The 23,427-nt window shown below is 36.4% G+C and overlaps 1 protein-coding gene across 9 annotated transcripts in view; it reads left to right on the forward strand.

The window, feature by feature from the left end:
* The window catches only part of WASF1 (WASP family member 1), an 81,057-nt gene extending 62,707 nt beyond the window's left edge, over nt 1-18,350 (forward strand). For 8 of the 9 annotated variants that reach the window (XM_017889641.1, XM_017889643.1, XM_017889640.1 and 5 more), the window contains 7 exons: nt 4,715-4,849; nt 9,485-9,638; nt 10,961-11,078; nt 12,593-12,765; nt 14,619-14,798; nt 15,953-16,581; nt 17,492-18,350. In XM_017889641.1, the coding sequence (XP_017745130.1) occupies nt 4,715-4,849; nt 9,485-9,638; nt 10,961-11,078; nt 12,593-12,765; nt 14,619-14,798; nt 15,953-16,581; nt 17,492-17,649 (1,547 nt within the window). In that variant the 3' untranslated portion in view covers nt 17,650-18,350. The remainder of the gene's footprint in view (nt 1-4,714; nt 4,850-9,484; nt 9,639-10,960; nt 11,079-12,592; nt 12,766-14,618; nt 14,799-15,952; nt 16,582-17,491) is intronic. The other variant, XM_017889648.1, reaches the window with a different exon arrangement.
* Nucleotides 18,351-23,427: the final 5,077 nt, after the last annotated feature.

Below are 23,427 nucleotides of genomic sequence, written 5' to 3' on the forward strand. Positions count from 1 at the left end.
TNGGGGCATTTAGCCCATTTACATTTAAGGTTAATATTGTTATGTGTGAACTTGATCCTGTCTTTATGATGTTAGCTGGTTATTTTGCCTGTTAATTGCAGTTTCTTCCTAGCATCGATGTTCTTTACCATTTGGCATGTTTTTGCAGTGGCTGGTACTGGTTGTTCCTTTCCATGTTTAGTGCTTCCTTCAGGAGCTCTTGTAAGACAGGCCTGGTGGTGACAAAAATCTCTCAGCATTTGCTTGTTTGTAAAGGATTTTATTTCTCCTTCACTTATGAAGCTTAGTTTGGCTGGATATGAGATTCTGGGTTGAAAATTCTTTTCTTTAAGAATGTTGAATATCGGCCCCCACTGTCTTCTGGCTTGTAGAGTTTCTGCCAAGAGATCAGCTGTTAAGTCTAATGGGCTTTCCTCTGTGGGTAATCCGAGCTTTCTCTCTGGTTGCCCTTAACATTTTTTCCTTCATTTCAACCTTGGTGAATCTGACAATTATGTGTCTTGGGGCTGCTCTTCTTGAGGAGTATCTTTGTGGTGTTCTCTGTATTTCCTGAATTTGAATGCTGGCCTTCCTTGCTAGGTTAGGGAAGGTCTCCTAGATAATATCCTGAAGAGTGATTTCTAACTTGTTTCCATTTTCCCCGTCACTTTCCAGTACACCAATCAAACATATATTTGGTCTTTTCACATAGTCCCATATTTCTTGGAGCCTTTGTTCATTTCTTTTCACTCCTTTTTCTCTGGTCTTTTCTTCTCATTTTGTTTCATTAATTTGATTTTCAATCACTGATATTCTTTCTTTCACTTGATCGAATCGCTATTGAAGCTTGTACACGCGTCACAAAGTTCTGGTGCCGTGGTTTTCAGCTCCATCAGGTCATTTAAGGTCTTCTCTACACTTTATTCTAGCTAGCAATTCGTCTAAGCTTTTTTCAAGGTTTTTAGCTTCCTTGCAATGAGTTAGAACATGCTCCTTTAGCTCGGAGAAGTTTGTTATTACCGACCTTGTGAAGCCTACTTCTATCAACTCATCAAACTCATTTTTCGTCCAGTTTTGTTCCCTTGCTGGCAAGGAGCTGCGATACTTTGGAGAAGAGGTGCTCTGTTTTTTTTGTTTTTTTTTTCATTTTCAGCTTTTCTGATGTGGTTTCTCCCCATCTTTGTGGTTTTATCTACCTTTGGTCTTTGATGTTGGTGATTTACAGATGGGGTTTTGGTGTGGACGTCCTTTCTGTTTGTTAGTTTTCCTTCTAAGAGTCAGACCCCTCAGCTACAGGTCTGTTGGAGTTTGCTTGAGGTCCACTCCAGACCCTGTTTGCCTGGATATCACCAGCAGAGGCTGCAGAAGAGCAAATATTGCTGCCTGATCCTTATTCTGGAAGCTTCATCCCAGAGAGGCATCCGCCTGTATGAGGTGTCTGTCAGCCCCTACTGGGAGGTGTTTCCCAGTCAGGCTACATGGGGATCAGGGACCCACTTGAGGAGACAGTCTGTCCGTTCTTGGAGTTCAGACACCGTGTTGAGAGAACCACTGTTCTCTTCAGAGCTGTCAGACAGGGACGTTTAAGTCTGCAGAAGCTGTCTGCTGCCTTTTGTTCTACTACGTCCTTCCCCCAGAGGTAGAATTTATAGAGGGAATAGACCTTACTGAGCAGTTCGAGCTTACTGGCCTCTTCGTTTACACTTTGATCTACTCAAGCCTCAGCAGTGGTGGACGCCCCTCCCCCGTCAAGCTACGGCATCACAGATTGATCTCAGACTGCCACACTAGTAGTGAGCAAGGTTCCGTGGAAGTAGGACCCGCTGAGCCAGGCATGGGAGGGTATCTGCTGGTCTGCTGGTTGCTAAGACTGTGGGAAAAGCATAGGATTTGGTCAGGAGTGTACCGTTTCTCCAGGTACAGTCTGTCACAGCTTCCTTTGGCTTGGAAGGGAAATCTCCTGACCGCTTGTGGTTCCTGGGTGAGGCAGTGCCCTGCCCTGCTTCAGCTTGCCCTCCATGGGCTGCACCCACTGTCCAACCAGTCCCAATGAGATGAACCGGGTCCCTCAGTTGGAAATGCAGAAATCACCCGTCTTCTGCATCAGTCTTGCTGGGAGCTGCAGACTGGAGCTCTTCCTATTCAGGATTCAGCTCCTGAATACTGGTTTGGAGGCACTCTTCTCCATCAAGTCGTCTTCTGTTAATTTCTCTGGTGTGCTGTCTAATTAGGTCTTGAATTTCTCCAAGATCCATACCTTGCCATTCTTCATCCCCACCCTTTTTTCTGTATCCACTATTTCATTATTTCCTTGACTGACACTGTTACAAACCCTGTGAGGTCATGCAAAACATCTGGACACAGTTTTTTAAAATTTTATGAATTTGTTGTCTTGGGCTTGATGGTTTTCTTGGCTTTTTCAGTAACAGCTATGACATCTTTGATGATATAATCCCTCCAGACTTTCATGATGTTCTCTATTGGGATTCTCTTCCATAGTGTTGACAGTCTTCCATAGAATACTGTGTGTAATGAGTCTTAAATGTCCTTATGACCTCCTGATGTAGAGGCTGAATTAGAGCTGTCATGTTTGCGGGCAAGTGGACCACTTTGACACCTTCAGTGTGAAACTCATGGAGTTCTGAGTGGCCAGGGATGTTGTACAGTTATCACAAAATTTTTAAAAGACAGTCCCTTAGTGGCAAGGTACTTCCTGACTTCAGGGACAAAACGTCGATGGGACCAATCCGGAAAAAGGATTCTCATTGTCCATGCCTTTTTGTTGCCTTGCCTTCTTTTTTTGGCCTTCTTTTCCCTTCAAGGCTTGAGGGTAGCAGCTTTATATATAAGGGCAGTTCTGATGATAAACCCAACCGCATTTGCACAAAACAGTAGAGTTAGCATGTCCCTTCCTGCCTTAAATCCTGGTGTTCACTTTTTCTTACTAATAAATGTCCTCTGTGGCATTTTTTTTTTTTCTGGAATAAGACATTCTTATCTGCATTAAAACTCTGTTCAGGCAGATATTGTTTCTACTCAATTTTTTTCTTTTTCTTTTCTGTTTCGTTTTGTTTGTTTGTTTCTTTGTTTTGAGAGAAAGAGAGAGAAGGTCTCACTTTGTCACCCAGGCTGGGCTGGAGTACCGTGGCATGATCACAACTCACAGTAGCCTGGACCTCCCAGGCTCAAGTGATCCTCCTGCCTCACCTCCCCAAGTAGCTGGTACTACAGGCACATAACATCGTGCCCAGCTAATTTCTGTATTTTTGGTTGAGATGGGGTTTCACCATGTTGTTCAGGCTGGTCTCAAACTCCTGAGCTCAAGCAATCTGCCCACCTCAGCCTTTCAAAGTGCTGGGATTGCAGACAGTCATGCCTGGCCAATTATTATTATTTTTTTTTCAAGCAGCATACATGGAAACCAATTATTTTCTTAATGGCATCTGGGAACTGATCTGCTGCCTCTTGGCTGACAAAAGCTGCACCTTCTCTTGTTGTGACATTTTTAGGGCCAAACCGCTTTCTAAAAGTATCAGACCATCCTTTGCTGCCATTAAATTTTCCAGGTTTAGATCGTTTACCTTCCTTTTGCTTTAAGTTGTAGTATAAGGACTTCACTTTTTCTCAAATCATGTTAGAGTCTATATGTAGGCTTTTCTTGTAACAGCCATGCACCCACAAAAAGTGCATTTCGATACAAGATTAAAAGGTATTCACAAAAAAGTACAAGGTTTTTGTGTCTGCTGGTGTAGCTGCAGCAATGGCTTCATGATTTTCCTTTTCTTTTTTTATAATTGGCCTTAGGTTTGATTCATTTATCTTGAAATGCTAAGCAACCACAGCTGTAGACCTCAATCTGTGATTCTTATCAAGCAAATCAACTTTTTCTTGTAATGTTATGACTTTCCTGTACTTGAGAGTACTTCCAGCATCACTGGTGGCACTTTGAATGAGTCTCACAATGTATTCAAGGTTTACAGTATTGCATAAAACATGGTGAAAAATACGCAAGAACCATGAGAGATTACTTCCTACTCTCGTATACAATATATGGAGAAAGAACTGCTCAAACAGCATTTTAAGTGGATACAACACTAGCGCTAACTGCAATATCAACAGAGGGTGGCTATAAAATTATTACAGTAATACAGTATTACTACACTTAAATTTATTGTTATGATTTAGTACTATTAGGTTGGCAAAAACCGCAATTACATTTGCACCAACGTAATACATCTTTACATTTCTTTATGTTTCTCTTGACTATGATTGGCACTATGTATGTGTTTTGTGTGTAAGTTTTGATATGTTTTAACTTTTATGATAGATTTCTGTATATTTTGTGGTAGTAAATAAAATACACTCGTTTACATATATTTTATGCATTCATAACATATCTTTAAAATATTTTTTAAATGTTTAAATATTTTTAGGCTATGTGGTTCATCTGCAAGTTTTTTCAAATTGTCTCAAATCTCCAAAATTTTCAATGTAATTATTGAAAAATATCCACATATAAGTGGACTAGCACAGTTAAATGATTTTGTTCAAGGGTCAACTGTAATTCCAAATAAATGCCAAATTCAACAGGACACCAGTTTTAATATTACATTGTTCAATATTTATCTCTGATCACAAAGTATCTGAGGCAAATATCATGCTAGATTTCTACTGCTTGCAAAGACAAAAACTCAGTGCTCTGGATATTAAATTTTATATGTTTCATTTTGCTTAGGTAAATATGCTGAAGATATATTTGGAGAATTATTCAATGAAGCACATAGTTTTTCCTTCAGAGTCAACTCATTGCAAGAACGTGTGGACCGTTTATCCGTTAGTGTTACACAGCTTGATCCAAAGGAAGAAGAATGTAAGCTTATTAATACTGTATTTTCTTCTGTGTATATATTTCAAGTTAGATGAGATGAATGATATATTTAAGAACAATATTAATCATGAATTTATTACAGATCGTACCCATGTCCTTTGGTGTACATATTGTAATAAATCAGTGAATTATCTAAAAATGCCATCAGTATGACTCTCCTGGCTTTTCTTTTCTACTGTTTTAAATCTCTTCTTTTTGTACACTACACAGCTCCTAATTTTGGCATAAATAAGTCATTTTAACCAGATATTTTCCTCCATTCTATTCATTCTCTTTCTCTTTTCTCCCTTATAATTTATTTGTATACTTTTGTCTTAGAAATAAAAACTATTAGAAAATTACCTGAAATCTTTAGGTTTGACTCTTCAAGAATGTAACTACTTTTTTTTTGAGACAGAGTCTCATTCTGTCACCTAGGCTGGAGTGCAGTGGCACGATCTCAGCTCACTGCAACCTCCACCTCCCAGGTTCAAGCGATTCTCCTGCCTCAGCCTCCTGAGTAACTGGGATTACAGGTGCCTGCCACCATGCCTGGCTAATTTTTTTATTTTTCGTAGAGATGGGGTTTTGCCATGTTGGTCAGGCTGGTCTCAAACTCCTGACCTTGTGATCTGCCCGCCTCGGCCTCCCAAAGTGTTGGGATTACAGGCGTGAGCCACCACACCCGGGCATATAACTGCTTTTAATATGCTTTTTTATGTGCATATTGCTAAAGTCTTACTAGTTATTTAACTGAATGCAACTTCCTACTTTAAATGAACATTTCAAAAACAAATTGCCAGTATGTAGGGTGTAAACATTCTATACCAAGATATTAAATCAGGAATAATCAGGTAAGGAAGCCACCCTATAAGCTAAAATAACTGTAGAAACTTCAGTGGTAAAATCATGTTTTATGCCTTGATAGAATACATTCAATGCCGATGTTTCCTAAATGCCTTTTTGTTTGTTTTACAAAAAGAAATGTAATACTAAGAACATAATTTGCACTTATCTACCGCAGAGAATTGTTTAATGGAATTTCGTACACTCTCTTCAAAATATTTTTGTTGCATTAAATAGTATATATGCAAATTATATAATAGATAAAATTTTTAGTGTAACTGCAAATTATATAATAGGTCTGAACTGTAACAATAAAAATACTAAAGGATATCACTGGAAAGAACAAAAATATAATGTATTTTGATGGATGTCTTAGTGATGGAACCAGCTACTTTTGAAATAATCTAATGTGTAAATAAGGAGAGGTAAATACTTGGCACACTAGATTTCTACCACTTGTAAAATGTAAACTCAGAGCTCTGGATACAAGAAAACAAGGAAATAATACTTAAAAAAATAGCTTTATTAAGATGTATTTCACAACCTACCTATACCTTGCAGTTCACCCATTTAAAGTTGAAGTGTACAGTTCAGTGTTTTTTAGTATATTCAAGTTATGCAACCATCACCACAATCAATTTTAGAGTATTTGTATCACTTCAGAAAGAAGCCCTGTACTCGTTAGCAGTCATTCTGTTTCCCCTTCAACTCAACCCCTAGCAATCACTGATCTTTCTGTCTGTATGGATTTGCCTGTATGGATTTGTCTGTATGGATCTGTCTGTATGGATATTTCATATGAATGAATAGTACAATATGTGGTCTTTTGTGAGTGCTTTCTTTTAGCATAATGTTTTCAAGGTTAATTCGTGTAATGTGTATTTATATTTCCCTGATGGCTAATGATGTTGAACATCTTTTCATGTGCTTATAGGCCATTTGTATATCTTCTTTGGAGAAATGTCTATGTAGTTCCTTTGCCCATTTATAATTTGGATTATTTGTGTTTTTATTTTTGACTTGTTGGAATTCTGTGTATATTTTGGATCTAAATCCTTTATCAAATAATGATTTGCAGATATTTTCTCCCATTCTTTAGGTTGTCTTTGTTGGTGGTATCCTTTGAAACATGTGCATGTATCAATACATTAATTACACCTCATGGAATTCTTGAAATAAAATCATTGTTAGTGATGAAAAAATACTTTATGGTCATGCTTTCAGATATATAATTTATAGCCAAAATTTGTTTTTTAGATAACTATTTCTAACTTAAATATAAATTTATGCCATCAAATAATAGAGAGATACACGGGCAGTTCTCATATGTAACAGAAATAAAAGTCAACATTTAGTTTCAAAATATTGTTACATTTTAACAAATGTCTTAGAACCACCATTAAACTTGAAAGTGAAAATACAGATAACAGTAAATAAGATGTTTGTGTTAAAAAACAAATTTTAATTTGTCAACAACTATACTGTCAGAATTATACATAGTTTCCTTTAAAATTTTGTGGAGCAGTGGGGGAAGAATTCAGAATCTAAAAGCTGAACTACTTAATTTGAAATTGTTTTGGAGAAGTTGTATTGAAGGAGTTTTCAGTTATTTAACCTAGGTTTTTTAATTCAGCGGGTGTTCAAAAAAAATAACATCATGCGTACAGTACTAAATTGCACAGTGTGGTATCAGTTTTTTTTAACCATTTTGTAGTAACTGAAAACTTAACAATTTCGAAAATATTTTTAAATGACTTTTAAACAAAGACTTGTACAATTATATTTAAGTCAATTATGTTTATAAACATTATACTGATTTATTGCTTTATAATTCTATTTTATTAATATCAGATGTTATTGTTGGCAAGTGGAAGGGGCTTCACCACAATGGTCTGTTAATAATAAGACAAGCGATAAATGGGAGGAGTTGAAGGTAGAAAAGTACATCATGCTTATTACTTTACATGTTTCTTATATCCTTTACCAAGGAAGTTTGGGGAGATTAAACACTAGGTTTCATCTTAGTTACATACTTATTGATTAGTAAGTGGGGTAGGAGAGTGGCAAGAATTGATTCACTTTGCAGAAAACACAAGCCACTTCTGGCAGGAGCCTGAAAACAGTGTGTGGTATTGTGGCAAAACAATTAGCCTTAAAGGTAAACAGATCTGACTTTTGTGTTCTGGCTCTTCTGTTTATTAACTGTTTAACCTCAGATCAGTTATATACTATTTCCTAGCCTTGGCTTTCTTGTAATATTTCAAAATGGAATAATTCATATCTTACTGAATTATAAAGATTAAATGAAATGAAAGTTAGTGAAACCATCTAGCACATATAGTATGTACTCATTAAATACTGTATCTCCAGTGCCACTTTTTAGTGACAGTGGGGAAAAACTTTTTGCTTCTCTGAATTTTATTTTAGTATTTATAAGTGTGTTACAGGTCATGCAGCAGTGGAGTTGCTAGAAATGCAGTTATGGTGCCGTTGTTGCAGAGCCAGCCTATTGCACTTCCTGTGCCATTGGTCCCGTGTTCATGTTGAGTGAATTTACTTGAGAAGATGATAGGAAAATTATTTTAGGGAGAAGGATAAATTAAGAATTGTTGGCCGGACGTGGTGGCTCACACCGGTAATCCCAGCACTTTGGGAGGCCGAGGTGGGCAGATCACGAGGTCAGGAGTTCAAGAGCAGCCTGGCCAACATAGTGAAACCTCATCTCTACTAAAAATTTAAAAAAAAAAAAAAAAAAATTAGCTGGCCATGGTGGCAGTTGCCTGTAGTCCCAGCTACTTGGGAAGCTGAGGCAGGAGGGAGGAGGAGGAAGGAAGAGGAGGGAGGAAGAGGTTGCAGTGAGCCGAGATCGCACCACTGCACTACAGCCTGGGTGACACAGTGAGACTCTGTCTCAAAAAAAAGAATTGTTAGGATTGTTATACTGACCTTGCTATGTTATAGGGTATTTGTCTGTATACTTAAGGCCGTATTAAATATCTAAGAAACTACCTTATTTTTTAATATCAGGAAATCACTCTTAAGAGTTAAGAATGCAGCATTTTTGTATATTTGTTATTTTAACATGCTGCACAGTTCAAAATAAATGAAGTTATTTTTAAATCATCACATATGTGATGGGGCTGTGCTAGTTACTGGGAATACTAATGTATAAGATAGTCTTCAAGAGCTTATAGTTAGGTAGAAATCCTTATAGTACAGATAAAATATAAGTTAAAAAGAATAATATAGATCACCTAATACTTAAAAAATTTCCTTTACAGTAAAGTTTGTTTTAACTTGATAGTACACATACAAGATTTATAGCATACATAATGTAGAGGTTAACAGCATGTTTAACCCACAGTGCCACTAATAAGTAAGTAATTCCTTTCAGAGTTACTGATGTAAGCTAAAAAGAAGGAATAAAGGGAGATGGAAAAGAAGATTAATAGGAGAAGAGAACCTAAGTTGGTGGGGCCCATGATGGCAGGTAGAAGAAAGAAAAAGGTATATTTGGTTGAAATGTAGATATGTTTCAGATGTCTTTAGGGCCCTCTGAGCCCTAAAAATCAAAGGTTAATTAAAACCTATCTGATTGGGAAATTAGGCACAGAATGATAAGGGTAAATATAATGATAGAACATTTATAATATGGTTTCTGATTCATAAGCCACTAAGGTCACAACCTCTTGAGCCGTGCTGACTTTTAGACAAATACAGTATATGAATTTGCCCTTATATTAAATCATCTTAGTAAAATAAAATAAAATGAATTCTTGATTTTTGTTTCAGTGTCTTTGCAAGATATAACAATGAGGAAAGCTTTCCGAAGTTCTACAATTCAAGACCAGCAGCTTTTTGATCGCAAGACTTTGCCTATTCCATTACAGGAGACATACGATGTTTGTGAACAGCCTCCACCTCTCAATATACTCACTCCTTATAGGTAGGTAGGTTAGTAAATAGTAGCCCTATTATTTATCTCAGACTTCAGATTGAAATGCTAAATCCCCAAACATTCTTTATTTCATTGGGCTTCTAGCAAACACAGAGAGCCCTCTCTGTCCACCACCTTTGGAAAAACCTTTGTTTTTATTCACTGGATGAATTCCTAAGATTCTGGCATACAAAAGACAAGACCTATTCAAAAGAGTTGTTTTGACAAGTTAAGAAAAGCCACTGGTAAACTTATTAATATAAAGAGATAAGGAGTCATTATTGTCCTTTTAATTTAATTTTAATCAAATGGAAAAGCTCAAAATTCTGTCCTACTAACAAAATAAACATTATAATTTTGCTTGTTTTGTCTACTCTTTTTTTTTTTTTTTTTTGGAGGCAGAGTCTTGCTCTGTCACTCAGGCTCACTGCAAGCTCCGCCTCCCAGGTTCATGCCATTCCTCTGCGTCAGCCTACCTAGTAGCTGGGACTACAGGTGCCCGCCACCAAGCCTGGCTAATTTTTTGTATTTTTAATAGAGACGGGGTTTCACTGTGTTAGCCAGGATGGTCTGCATCTGACCTCGTGATCTGCCCGTCTCGGCCTCCCAAAGTGCTGGGATTACAGGTGTGAGTCACTGCGCCCAGCCTGTTTCGTCTACTCTTGATTTGTGTGCATTAATTTCTTATATAATGAATAGGTAGTACCTTAAAATGCTTTTTACCACTTTGAATAAAATCTGGAATTATTTAACCTTTTTTTGAAGTTCTTTCACATGGTTTGTTAAATGGGTAATTTAAGATGTATAACACATCCTGAATAAAATAGTATTTAGAGAGTTATTTGAAATTGTAAGTCAGTGTGCAGATCATTAGATATAAATGTGACTATTAGAATGACTATTACGTGATATATTTTGGATTTAGTAAGATAAATAAATCATACTATTGGCAGAAACTTCAAAATTTCTCTATTCTAGATGATGTTACTGTCTTTTCAGGCTTTTATCTTTGGCAGAGCTATTTGTAATTATTGGAATTGCCCAAAGGACTTTTGAGAAAATTTGGGATTCAACAGAAGTTAGGGATGAAAATTGCCCAGCTGTACTTTGAAGTATTAGTACTAACTCAGAAAAGCATCTGGTTTTCCTCTTTTCTTTGTTTTCTCAGATTTGTGAGAAATTTTCTATTGGTGCAATATTCAATTTTATTTTGTCAATATTTTAACACGAACTGTATTTTATTAATGTAAGAGGATAATCATTTTAGTGAAATTATTTCTGTTCTGATTGCCTAAGTCTTACTAATGTGTGTTTTAATTGATACATTTCAGAGATGATGGTAAAGAAGGTCTGAAGTTTTATACCAATCCTTCATATTTCTTTGATCTATGGAAAGAAAAAATGTTGCAAGATACAGAGGATAAGAGGAAGGAAAAGAGGAAGCAGAAGGTATTACAAGAGATTAAAAAATTGAGGTTAATTTTTATATATTTGTGTTTTGTTGCATATATTGAACTTCATTAATCTTGTATTTTGACAGTTTTATTTTATTGGGTCCATATAGTTAAATACTGAAGTCTTTATAACTTCACAGAAAGAACACAGTCTGATGGGGAGCAGATGAGCAATTAGGTTATTAGAGTATGGCATAATAAGTGCCGTAGCAGAGGTATGCATAAAGGGTTTAGATAACACAAAATAGCATCTGCTTTAGCTAGCAGCCAGGGTAAGCACTTCCAACAAAGCTTATAATGAATCTTGAAGAACAGATAGGAGTTAGTTAGGTGGACCAAGGAAGAGAGGAACATTTTGGTAAGAAGGAACAGTGGAATCTTGTACAGATATTGGTAATGTAGATTAAGCTAATATTTTCTTGCTTCAGAGCACATCCTAAACATTTCTCTCCTAAATGTTTTGGAGAGGTTATTATATTCACATGAAATTTCTGTTATTTCTGTTGTCATTTTCCACTTTCTAATAAAATTCACTTGTATCTGCTTTATATTTCATGTTAATGATGACTGAAAACACAGAAGGTTGAAGCAAAGTTAGATTTAGGTTGAATTATGAAGGAGGCAGGTTCTGTCTTTATCATCTCTCTGGTTCTCCTGTAGCTATCTCTGCTTTCCCTAATCCCTGTATAATGCTGTTGTATTGTCTTCTTTGCTAGATGGTAACCCAGTATTCTAGCTAACGTTTGCAAACTGGTGACTGGCAAGCCAGATTATGCCTGTAGGGAGTGTTCCATTTGCCAAACACAGAGGTTTTTAAATTTTGGAAGTAGAGTGCCTGAGATGGACATATCTGTCTAGCTCACCACTTGCCCCATCTTACACCCGACTGATTTCATCCATGTATGTTATCCGCTTGGCCGCTTTGGGCATTTGAATTTGTTACACTTACTCTAGCCCTTTCTATACTTTCTCCCCCAGTTTTGAATCACTTTTTGTTATATTGTTTAAAGACAATGTTTTCTGTTGAGTGATATGGTTATTATGGGTTAATTAGGTAATTGAATTTTTTTCTAATGTGTTGGCTAACTCATCAGTTACTTTCCAGATAACATAACCTTAGTAAATTTTTACATTTTTATTAGAGGTAGGCAATGCCGTTAATGGTAGGAATTTCAAACTAATGCCTGTGGAGCAAGGGTTCATGAATCTTTTTTCATGTGAAAGACTTTCTGACCTCAAATTGTATTCTTTAGGCATACTATTTTGTGTCTGGCGCCATCAGTTCGAATTAGGGGTTAAACAAAACATGGCAGGAAACTGGGACTACAGCACACTGGCTAAGATTTAACTCTGAATGTACAAGTGAACCATTTCTGTGTTACTTTTACTATATTATGATGACATTGTCTTTTTTAGTGTTGATGTTAGAATTTTATTTTGATTGTTACAACCTCTTTTTAAAAAATTAGCACTTAAGCATTTGACTTTGTTTCAATACATCTGTTATAGCAGAAAAATCTAGATCGTCCTCATGAACCAGAAAAAGTGCCAAGAGCACCTCATGACAGGCGGCGAGAATGGCAGAAGCTGGCCCAAGGTCCAGAGCTGGCTGAAGATGATGCTAATCTCTTACATAAGCATATTGAAGTTGCTAATGGTCCAGCCTCTCATTTTGAAACAAGGTTTCTTTACTTTTGTTTTTGTTTCTTTAAAAAAATGATAAAACATTGGCTTTATTTGTAATATCTGTACTTCTAAGTCTTGAGTCCTAAACTGTTGAACAGGCAGACCCTGTTATAAATATAGAGATTATTTCAAAATCCCGACCACTGTGGGCCTACTGAAGTCAGGCCTTGAGCAGGTCATTTTCATACCTGGACCTTAGTTTTGTCATCTGTAGAAAGAGGTGGTTGGAGTGACTGATCTTTAGGGTTGTTTTAACTTTAGTGTGAAATCTCAATAGTCTCTCAATATTTCAGGCACAGTCTGCTAGAATTTTGTAATAGAAGTGTAGGGTCTGGGACTTTTTTGAAATACTATTGATTTATTGCATATAAAAAAGGAGTGAAGAAGGGGTTCTGTTTTGTTCCTTTTACTTTCCCCTGACTTCGTTTCTTTGCCACATCACCCACCTCAGATACATTAGGACTTTCAAACAAAAGTATTCATCCCTTTTGTAGAAAAGAATAGATCTTTTTCCTTTCTCAATGGCCAGGGGCCCTAACTAAATAACATACTACCAGCAAACACATTAAACTGGCATCTCTCTATGAAGACATTTACTTGGGTATAGTCATGTTTGTTTGTTTGTTTGTTTGTTTTGAGACAGAATCTCGCTCTATCACCCAGGCTGGAGTGCAGTGGTATGATCTCGGCTCACTGCAACCTCTGCCTCCTGGGTTCAAGAGATTCTCCCACTTCAGCCTCCCAAGTAGCTGGGATTACAGGCACATGCCACCACACCCAGCTAATTTTTGTATTTTTAGTAGAGATGGGGTCTCACCATGTTGGCCAGGCTGGTCTTGAACTCATGACCTCAAGTGATCTGCCTGTTTTGGCCTCCCAAAGTGCTGGGATTGCATGCATGAGCCACTGTGCCCAGCCTAGTCATATGGTTTTTTAATGGAGAAGAGCTTAAGATTTTTTTTTAAGTAATATACATATACATTATTGGGCCATAAGTGTGCAACATCTTGACCTATTTTAGGAGAAATATACATCTGAGAGATACTATTTATCTGTATTACTGAAAGAATTGACATTAAAAAATTATAGACACATTTATTTCTACTACAGTTGAGTAATTGAGTAAATAAGTACAGTTGAGTACTTATCTGGCTCACTAAATCTGTTAAATCCAACTTTGTCCCCAGAATGTACTAGTAAATATTTATAAATATTAACATGTTTGAGGTATCTAAAATTTTGCTTACATCTAAGTCACGTTGCTATGTTACTCAGCTGTTTCCTGAGTGCCCTTGCACGTTTAAAACAGCAGAAGGATAGAAACAATATAGCTAGCCACTTCTGTGCTGTTAGTATCGGGGAGGCCTTTCTCTCTGGCGCAAGACTTTTAGAAGTCATTTGAGAGCACACCGATATATGCTAATAGTAGTAGAAAACTCATTTTCCTATTCTACCTTTCTGTCATTGGTATCTTCTTGTAAAGAAAAAAACTGAAATAGAGGCAGATAGCTTTCCACACAATTTGCTGAAAGTTCATTATTTTCTTGTTTATTAGATTACGTATGTAATGCTTTTCATCCTGTGAGTTGAATTAGTATTCTGTTATAAAATAATAAAATAACTGATGGTCATCCTAGTAGATCTCTAAATCAACAAGTAAGGGTAACATTGTGAGCAGCATTCTTTGTTTTAAAAGCAGGATTAATGTAATACTTTTCTGAAAGTTTCTTAAAAATAGTTAAAATATTGGCATTGAAAGGATAAACTTTAAATATTTAATATCTCATGTAGAACACTTTTCCTCCCAATAATTCAAGAAAAATTCACTGATAATGTATATTTCTTTTAGACCTCAGACATACGTGGATCATATGGATGGATCGTACTCACTTTCTGCCTTGCCATTTAGTCAGATGAGTGAGCTTCTGACTAGAGCTGAGGAAAGGGTATTAGTCAGACCACATGAACCACCTCCGCCTCCACCAATGCATGGAGCAGGAGATGCGAAACCGATACCCACCTGTATCAGGTATATTGGAACAAGCATATGATGTTTTATCTTAGGAGTCAGTAACTTTTTCTTTCAAGGACGAGATAGTAAGTATTTTTGGCTTTCAGGGCTTATAGTTTTTGTCACAAGTACTCAATTCTGCCATTGTTGCATGAAAGCCACCATAGACTATACATAAACAAATGAATGTGTCTGCATTTAAATAAACTCTGTTTATAAAAACAGGGAGCAGGTCTGATTTGGTCTATGGGACATTATTTGTAATCTTCTGGTTAAAGCTGACACACTCTCCTAGGAAAATTTAGCTAATAAGAATTTAAAGACTAAAGCCTGTTTCATTTTATTATAGTGTTGTTATTAAGCATATCATGTGCAGTGTATTAAGAAAAATTAAGGATTTTTTGGAATGTGGGTAACAGTCTAAGAAATGGGAACCAAAGATGTGATTATTAATACTAATTTGGTATTAAGGAAAATACTTAAAGAATTTCAGAGAGGATTGGCAGTTGCTCATAATAATCTTTCAGTAAAGCTATTTTGAAGTTTAATCTTGTCAGTTATTATCCAAATGATAAATTTCTAATAGAGAAATATTAGGGAAATTTTCTAATAGAGATGTAGAGATCAGCTTTACAATTTTCAGTTAAAAATCCACTTTTCTATCACTGACTCATTTGATGTTCCATCCTCAGGAAAAGAGAGAGCTGTGAATTTCTTTCTGTGGTTTGTAATTAGCTGTCATTGATGTAACTGAAATAGCATATGATGAGACCAATTAGTTTCAGTATAAATACAACATTGTATTGGCCACAAGTATTGCTACAAAATTGCATTATGATCAATGTTGAGTCATTACAGAGACTCCTGTCAGTATAGAATTGAGCATTTTATTTATCCAAGTGAGCATAAAATGTCTGAGTGGATGCAAAAGTTGCATGAAAGAATGAGACTATTTAGACTATTACAAACCAAAGCACCACTCATTAACTTTTCTGTTGATGTTTTTAGTTCTTTTTTTTTCTAAATACTGTTGAAGATGTTAAATTTCTATAGGAGCATGTTAATGGATCTATTTTGATGTAATTACTGATAGTCATTTATAGTTTGTGTGGTTAGATTTTCTCTTTAGGCTTTTCTCTTTTAATAACTTGCTAGAATCTCTGTCATTTCAGTTCTGCTACAGGTTTGATAGAAAATCGCCCTCAGTCACCGGCTACAGGCAGAACACCTGTGTTTGTGAGCCCCACTCCCCCACCTCCTCCACCACCTCTTCCATCTGCCTTGTCAACTTCCTCATTAAGAGCTTCAATGACTTCAACTCCTCCCCCTCCAGTGCCTCCCCCGCCTCCACCTCCAACCACTGCTTTGCAAGCTCCAGCAGTACCACCACCTCCAGCTCCTCTTCAGATTGCCCCTGGAGTTCTTCACCCAGCTCCTCCTCCAATTGCACCTCCTCTAGTACAGCCCTCTCCACCAGTAGCTAGAGCTGCCCCAGTATGTGAAACTGTACCAGTTCATCCACTCCCACAAGGTGAAGTTCAGGGGCTGCCTCCACCCCCACCACCGCCTCCTCTGCCTCCACCTGGCATTCGACCATCATCACCTGTCACAGTTACAGCTCTTGCTCATCCTCCCTCTGGGCTACATCCAACTCCATCTACTGCCCCAGGTCCCCATGTTCCATTAATGCCTCCATCTCCTCCGTCACAAGTTATACCTGCTTCTGAGCCAAAGCGCCATCCATCAACCCTACCTGTAATCAGTGATGCCAGGAGTGTGCTACTGGAAGCAATACGAAAAGGTAATTTTCTCAGCTCCATGAAAAGCATTGCTATAGTAGCATTGGAAACTTTCTAAATATTTAAGACAAAAATGTGTTCCTTATTTATAGAATTTTAGGTGATCATGTTGTGTACAAATGGCCCTTAGAAAGTAAAGCTATATCCAACTTATATTTAAAATTATTTTCCAGAAAGTAGATCATATTTGATCATTTTATTTTTATGCTTTGTAGGTATCCTTAAAATGTTTATTGAGTGAATGAGAAATTTAATATATCAGACTTGTGTTATAGAACATTTAATTAAAACCCTTTATATTATGCTTAATGTGTATATTAACTCCTTTAAAAATAATATTTTCTTCAATGTTAAGGCTGTTCATTTCGGGTATCCATGACACTTACTCTACCAGATGCCTTTAAAGGAGTGAGGTTCCTCCTTTAGTAACAAAGGAAAGACTTCTCATATTCATTCATTTATTGTCATTATTTCCTAAGCAATGACTATAGGCCAGGCACTGAGCATATAGAATGAATAATAGTGCCTTTCCCTCGAGTACAGTGGATAATGAAGCCACAGAAAATATATTCAACAATGTCTAATTTATTTGACCATTGGGATGATAGAAGAAATGTACCACCTCATTAATTTTTTAGGGGGTGGTAAGCAGGGAGGTGTAGTAGACCATGATGGATAAATAAACTGTAGATACCTACTGGGATACCTGGTAAGTTTTACCAACTAATAACACAGATAACATAAAGATTTAATGCCTCTCTCAGTATGATTTCTTCACATTCTTTTCTGATCTTTTTTTTTCTATTAGTATTTCTCATGTGTATTTGATTTTATTCCAGAAATATTAATAATATCTAGTATTTAGTATTTAGTATTTTGATTTAAATGAATGGTTTGGATTCACTATATCAGGTATTCAACTACGCAAAGTAGAAGAGCAGCGTGAACAAGAAGCTAAACATGAACGCATTGAAAATGATGTTGCCACCATCCTGTCTCGCCGTATTGCTGTTGAATATAGTGATTCGGAAGATGATTCAGAATTTGATGAAGTAGATTGGTTGGAGTAAGAAAAATGCATTGATAAATATTACAAAACTGAATGCAAATGTCCTTTGTGGTGCTTGTTCCTTGAAAATGTTGGTCATTCTAGTGTTTTGCTTTCTTTTCCTTATAATAAATGACCCTTTTCCTCCATAACTTTTGATTTCTAAGGAAAATATTAGCATACATTTCAAACTAAATGTTTTACAGTGGCTTATCTTTTTCTTCCCCCTGAAAAGACTAATTTGGTCAAATAAACCACTAAGTATTAAGCATGGACAGCTGTTGTTAGAGTAGCAGATTCAGTTTTTTGATATATCTTAATTGTGTACTTTGTGAATTTTAATTTAAAGAAAGCAACTGAATTGAAATCTTGAGGGCAGCTGTATCTATTAATGAGCCTTATTCCATTTCCTGATGTTTTAAAAGAAGAAACACTGCCTTGATTATATGAATACACTCAGAAAGTACATTTAGCTTGTAGTGTTGAATTCTCTTAAAGGAATGCTTGAATTTTTTCATTATTGTTTTATTGTTTTTATATACTTGCCTTATTTGAATGTTTAGCAGTATCCCCTTCCCACTTATATATTGTGTGATATGATTTTGCTTGCCTATAGGAGTTAAAAACTTTTCCATGTGAAATACTCTGACTTAAACATACATGTAACTTACATAACTGTTAAGAATAACAGTCTGATTTAATAAATGGTTCATTTTAAAAGTTCTTCAGTGTTGCTCTTTGAATAAAATGATTTATCATAATTTATCAAATACTGTATGGTAGGCTTTAAATAGTGAATGAAAATTTTAAAAACACTTAAGCTACATAATTTCCTCTTAATTGCACAGCTTCATATTGTCTACTGTGTAAGGCAGCTTTTATGTCATTTTCCTCCTAAGTTCATAAACTCTATATTTCTCAACTGTTTGTGGTTTTAAATTAAAACCTTAACTTGTCATCTAATTTCAGCAAACCTTAATTTCAGTTTAACAGTGTTCTTGAAGTTACGTTTTGCAGCCAGGCATGGTGTCTTACACCTGTAATCCTAACATTTTGGGAGGCTGAGGCTGGTGGATCACTTGAGCCTGGGAGTTTGAGACCAGCCTGGGCAACATGGCGAGAACCCCGTCTCTACAAAAATATACAAAAATTAGCCGGGCATGGTGGGGTGTGCCTGTAGTCCCAGCTACTTGCGAGGCTGGGGTGGGAGGATCACTTGAGCCTGGGGAGGTTGAGGCTGCAGTGAGCTGAGATCATGCCACTGCATTCCAGCCTAGGCAGAGTGAGACCCTGTTTGAAAAAAAAAAAAAAGAAAATTGTATTTTGCAATGATAAAATGAGTTAATGTTTGCACAGCTTAGATTTAGGGGTGGAGGGGAAGCACCATTAATATCAGATTACTTCATTTAAAGAAACGACTCAATGAAGTTTGGGTAAGTTGATTGTAGAAGTGACTGCGGTCTTCAGCCTTGCCTATATCTGCTCCTTTTGCAGTACAATTTACAGTTCTTCCCATCAAGAGGTGAGTTCTGTTCCCATGCCCTTGAATCTGGGTGTCCCTGAAACTTGCTTTGGCTAATAATAGCATGCAGCAAAAGTGACAGTTGTGCCAGTTCTAAGCCTGGGTCTCAAGAAACCTTGCAAGTTTTAGCCTTCTCTCCTTCCATCTCCCTCCCTCTCTCAAACCTCTGCCGTGAGAATAATCCCAAACTAGCCTGGCTGAAGATCAGAAACCTCATGGAGGAGAGGTATCTCAGGTGAGACCATCTTAGACCAGCCAAGCCCAAACTCACTTGCTGGTGGTAGACAGATAAGCAAGCCTGGACAAGGTTAGCCTAGACTAGCCCAGCCCAGCCCAGCCCACTGATTCAAAATTCATGAGCAAAAGTAAATGCTTATTGTCTTACACCTAAGTTTTGAGCTGCCAACATTATTGTGGCAATTGATGGTTGATGTGCGAGGTCACTTTGTAACTTGATCATTTGGAGGAGGCTATCTGGGCAGATAACTAATGACCTGTAATCTTTATAGAATAGGAATAATGAACCAAATTCTATTGTGGCAATTCAGTTTGGACATTAAAAAAACATTTTCTGATAGCTTTAATAAAATACTTGATTTGCTCTTTTGGGTAGCTTAGAAAGAACAAGAGATTAGAGAGCCATTTGAGGTTCCTTTCCAACGTCATGAAAATGTATATTGTCAAATTTAACTCAAGAAAATATGTCACAGTTTAAAGTCTAAGCGTTCTTACAGTCAAAAGGAGGCAACTATTATGTATATTTTATAAAACTCAAATATATATATATTTGGGGCCAGATAACCAAAACATAATAGTACTGGTTTTGAAGCAGCTAAGGATGTTACAAAAGGAAATTGGTGAAGATTTCTTAATAATAGAAGCAGACATGTTAATCAGTAAAGCCCTGCAGTATATATGCTCAGTAGTCTATGATAGACTTTTTTTGTTTTTCAGAACATTTTTGGAAGACGAAAAAGTGCCTGCAGACTAAATAAGCCAGATATGTAGTGTCCATTTTAAAATCAAAATAATCTTTTAATCTAGATATTTAGCTTAACTTGCTGAGGGAATTTTGGAACAGAACATTCAGTGGCCAGTTTTCATACCCTAAGAAGAATGAAAGTTACTGGGTAATAACTACCTTCTCTTTGAGTTGGTTTACTACTCAGGGTCATGCACAAGCATAGAATCAGGAAAAAAAAATTCATTGCGTACCACAGGGGAAACAATTGGCTTCACTTGTTTTGGCTGACGTCACCTATTTACCTCTATTATCAAATCAATGAATGCGTTTTAATCCTTAATTCACATATTCTGTGTTTATTCTACTTCCTTGAAGCTTTCAATCTGTTGGGCCTTTGTTTTGCTGATCCTTCTTCTTCCCAGGAGGAGACAGAAGGAGGACAGGGAAATACCTAGCAGCAGTGGTGTTTGGGATGAAATGCAGTCATTATGGAGGAAAAGGGAGTTATTCTGTATCTTTTCCTAATGAAGGAATGGTCATAAGCTTCAGATTTATAAGGCATTTTAAGCCATCACCACTGCTTTTATGACTTATAATCAATCTGGGCAGATGAGATGACTTCCAAAGCATTTTCGTTTTGTAAATATTTACCGAAAGATAATGATAAGGTTCATTTAGGTTGTTTTCTATAAATCATGAAACATCTTCCTCTATTTTTACTTTTAGAAAACTCTGCCCTTTAACAACCATCTCACATCTGTATTTTCATGAAGTCTTCTCTAATTACAACTGGAGCTCATATTCCTTTTGAATTTCTTTTTTGTTTTTTTAAAGACAGAGTCTCACTCTGAGCTGGAGTGACAGTGGGCTCAGAGTCTCACCCAGGCTGGAGTGCAGTGGCATGAACTTGGCTCACTGCAGGCTCCGCCTCCTGGGTTCAAGTTCCTTTTGAATTCCTGTAATTCTTTTATTATAAGGTTTTTTTCAAGTGATACTCATACCATTTTGCATCACAGTTATTTCCTATTTGAGCTTTCCAAATAGATTACTTGCACAACAGCAAGGGTGTTGTCTTAAATACACAACTCACAATATCTCTTTGCATAAAGAGGTTCAGAAATACCTTTTTTTTTTGTTTGTTTGTTTGGTCCACTAGGCCTCTTAAAATTATTTCTTCCTAGGCACTGCTCTTGTTTAAAATTTCTTTCTCCACTAATCTCAGTAACATAGTTGATGTAAAACTAATCCTAATTTCATCAGAACTTTATATGTGTGTATTTTAATAAATGGAAAGTATAGGAATGATTTTTCTAACCAAAATGTGAAATGTATTAGTGTTTCTGAAGTCATTTCTTAAAACAGCAAAATTGATCATGTGTTTTAATTTCATGGGAATTCTCATGAATTACTTTGAAAACACGGCTTTAACTTTGTCCTTAGTAAACATAACACTGCTGTTTATTTTTTCATTTTCACTCCACTATGTATATCTTAACCCCAGCTTTTTTTTTAAACCACTTTTCCAAACTGAAGCAAATCTAAAATAAATTTAAAGCTCCTAAATAGTTCAAAAATTCCTTTTAGAATTCATTATTTCTGTAATATCTACTTAGTAAAAAAGTACAAATAAACCAATGCAAGATATTAATCATGCACTATCAGGATTTAAAGGATGGCTTTGCTGTGTTGAACTAATGAAATGGAATAAATATCAAATTATGGTTATTTCTAAGTTGTGCCATATTGCTTATAATTAATTAAAATAATCTTACTGAAGCCAAACAATGCATAGGACCCTTGGAATACAAATAAGTTTTTTCCTCCCTTGATTCACTGCTGTACTAAGAGCAAATTTATGTCCTCCATGATTTGGCCCTAGAATGCATCAGTAATCTCTGTTGCTTTTCAAGCTGACAACCAGGCTCTGAATAAAGAATGAATACCAGCCTTGAATGAACATTTCAGGCACTTTTTTTAGAAGGCTAGTCATCAATACCTTTTCTCATTATTGTAAGGCCAGCTGCTCTGGTTTTCCTTTAGAAAAAAAAAATAAATAACTGAGCATGTATTGAAGTCATCTTTCTCAAAATATTTATAGTTTCATTTTTGTATATTTGTTTAGTGGTAATGATTTTGAATATTTTATAGGATTTATATAAATTCAATCCTTGTGTATATGTATGTGTTATAGTCAAAGACTTTTTGATAAACTTCTTATTTATCCTGCCTTTAAGCTAGCTTTTTCAGTACTACTCTTTTGACACCAATGTCTCCAGGAGTATTAAAATTCCCTATCTTCCTTTCTGGCCTGGAAACAATATAAAAGACACAAAAGCCATTAAGTCACAGTGTGTTTTCCATTGTAACAGCTTCTAATATTACTTAAAGTGTCCATTTCATTCTTACCTATGAAAACCATGAAATGTTACACTTCTAACTTAATGAAAATCTATAGGAACTGTGTATACTATTCCAGATAAAGGAGCACATCTCCTATTATTAATGGTTTATTTAATATTTTTATTGTATATTGTATTTCTTTTCATTTATTCAGCAGCATTTTTTGATGCCTGCAGAGTTTTGAGACTGCTGGGTATTGGGGCCACAACAGTGAGTAGACAGAGCCCTACTTTCAGAGTATACAGATAAATTAACAAAGAACAATGAATGTTGTCAAGGAAGCTCATAGTAAAGTGAACAGTCCTAGTCTAGGAAGTCAGGAAAGGCTCTGAAAGGAAATGACACTGAAAGTTTGCGATGAACCTAGACAGATAAATGTTGAAGTGAGTGTGGAGTCTCCCAGGCAAAGGAAACAGATGCGTGTAAATGTATGCAAATGCTTGGTGCAGAGCATACAAGCAATGCAATAGCTGGAAATACATTAGAAAGATAAGCAGGAGCAAATCATGAGAGGATCTTAGGAAACATAGTAAAGAGTTTACATTTTATTCCATGGGCAATAAAACTGAAAAAGTGAGTTACCAGTACAGCATTTTGGAAAGATAGCTGATGGCTACAAAGTGGTAAATGGATTAGAGAGAAGTCACCTTGGAGGTCAAGAGCACTCAGGCTGTTAGAATGGGTGGACAGATGATAGTTATGGTGATGGCAGAGGACAGAAATAATGAGATTTAAGAGACATTTAGGATGTGGGATATACAAGGCTTGGTAATTGGAGAGGAAGGAGTCACGGATGACTTCCAGGGCTGACTTACTGTTGGGTGGAACATTAGAGGAGGAACAGGTTTGGGAGAATGGAAGATAAAGTTCGGGACATAAGGCAGGGAGAAGATCACTGACGTGGATGGGGAGGA

This window comes from Rhinopithecus bieti, unplaced genomic scaffold (genome assembly GCF_001698545.2).
Source record: "Rhinopithecus bieti isolate Rb0 unplaced genomic scaffold, ASM169854v2 scaffold_18548, whole genome shotgun sequence".
Lineage (NCBI taxonomy): Eukaryota > Metazoa > Chordata > Mammalia > Primates > Cercopithecidae > Rhinopithecus > Rhinopithecus bieti.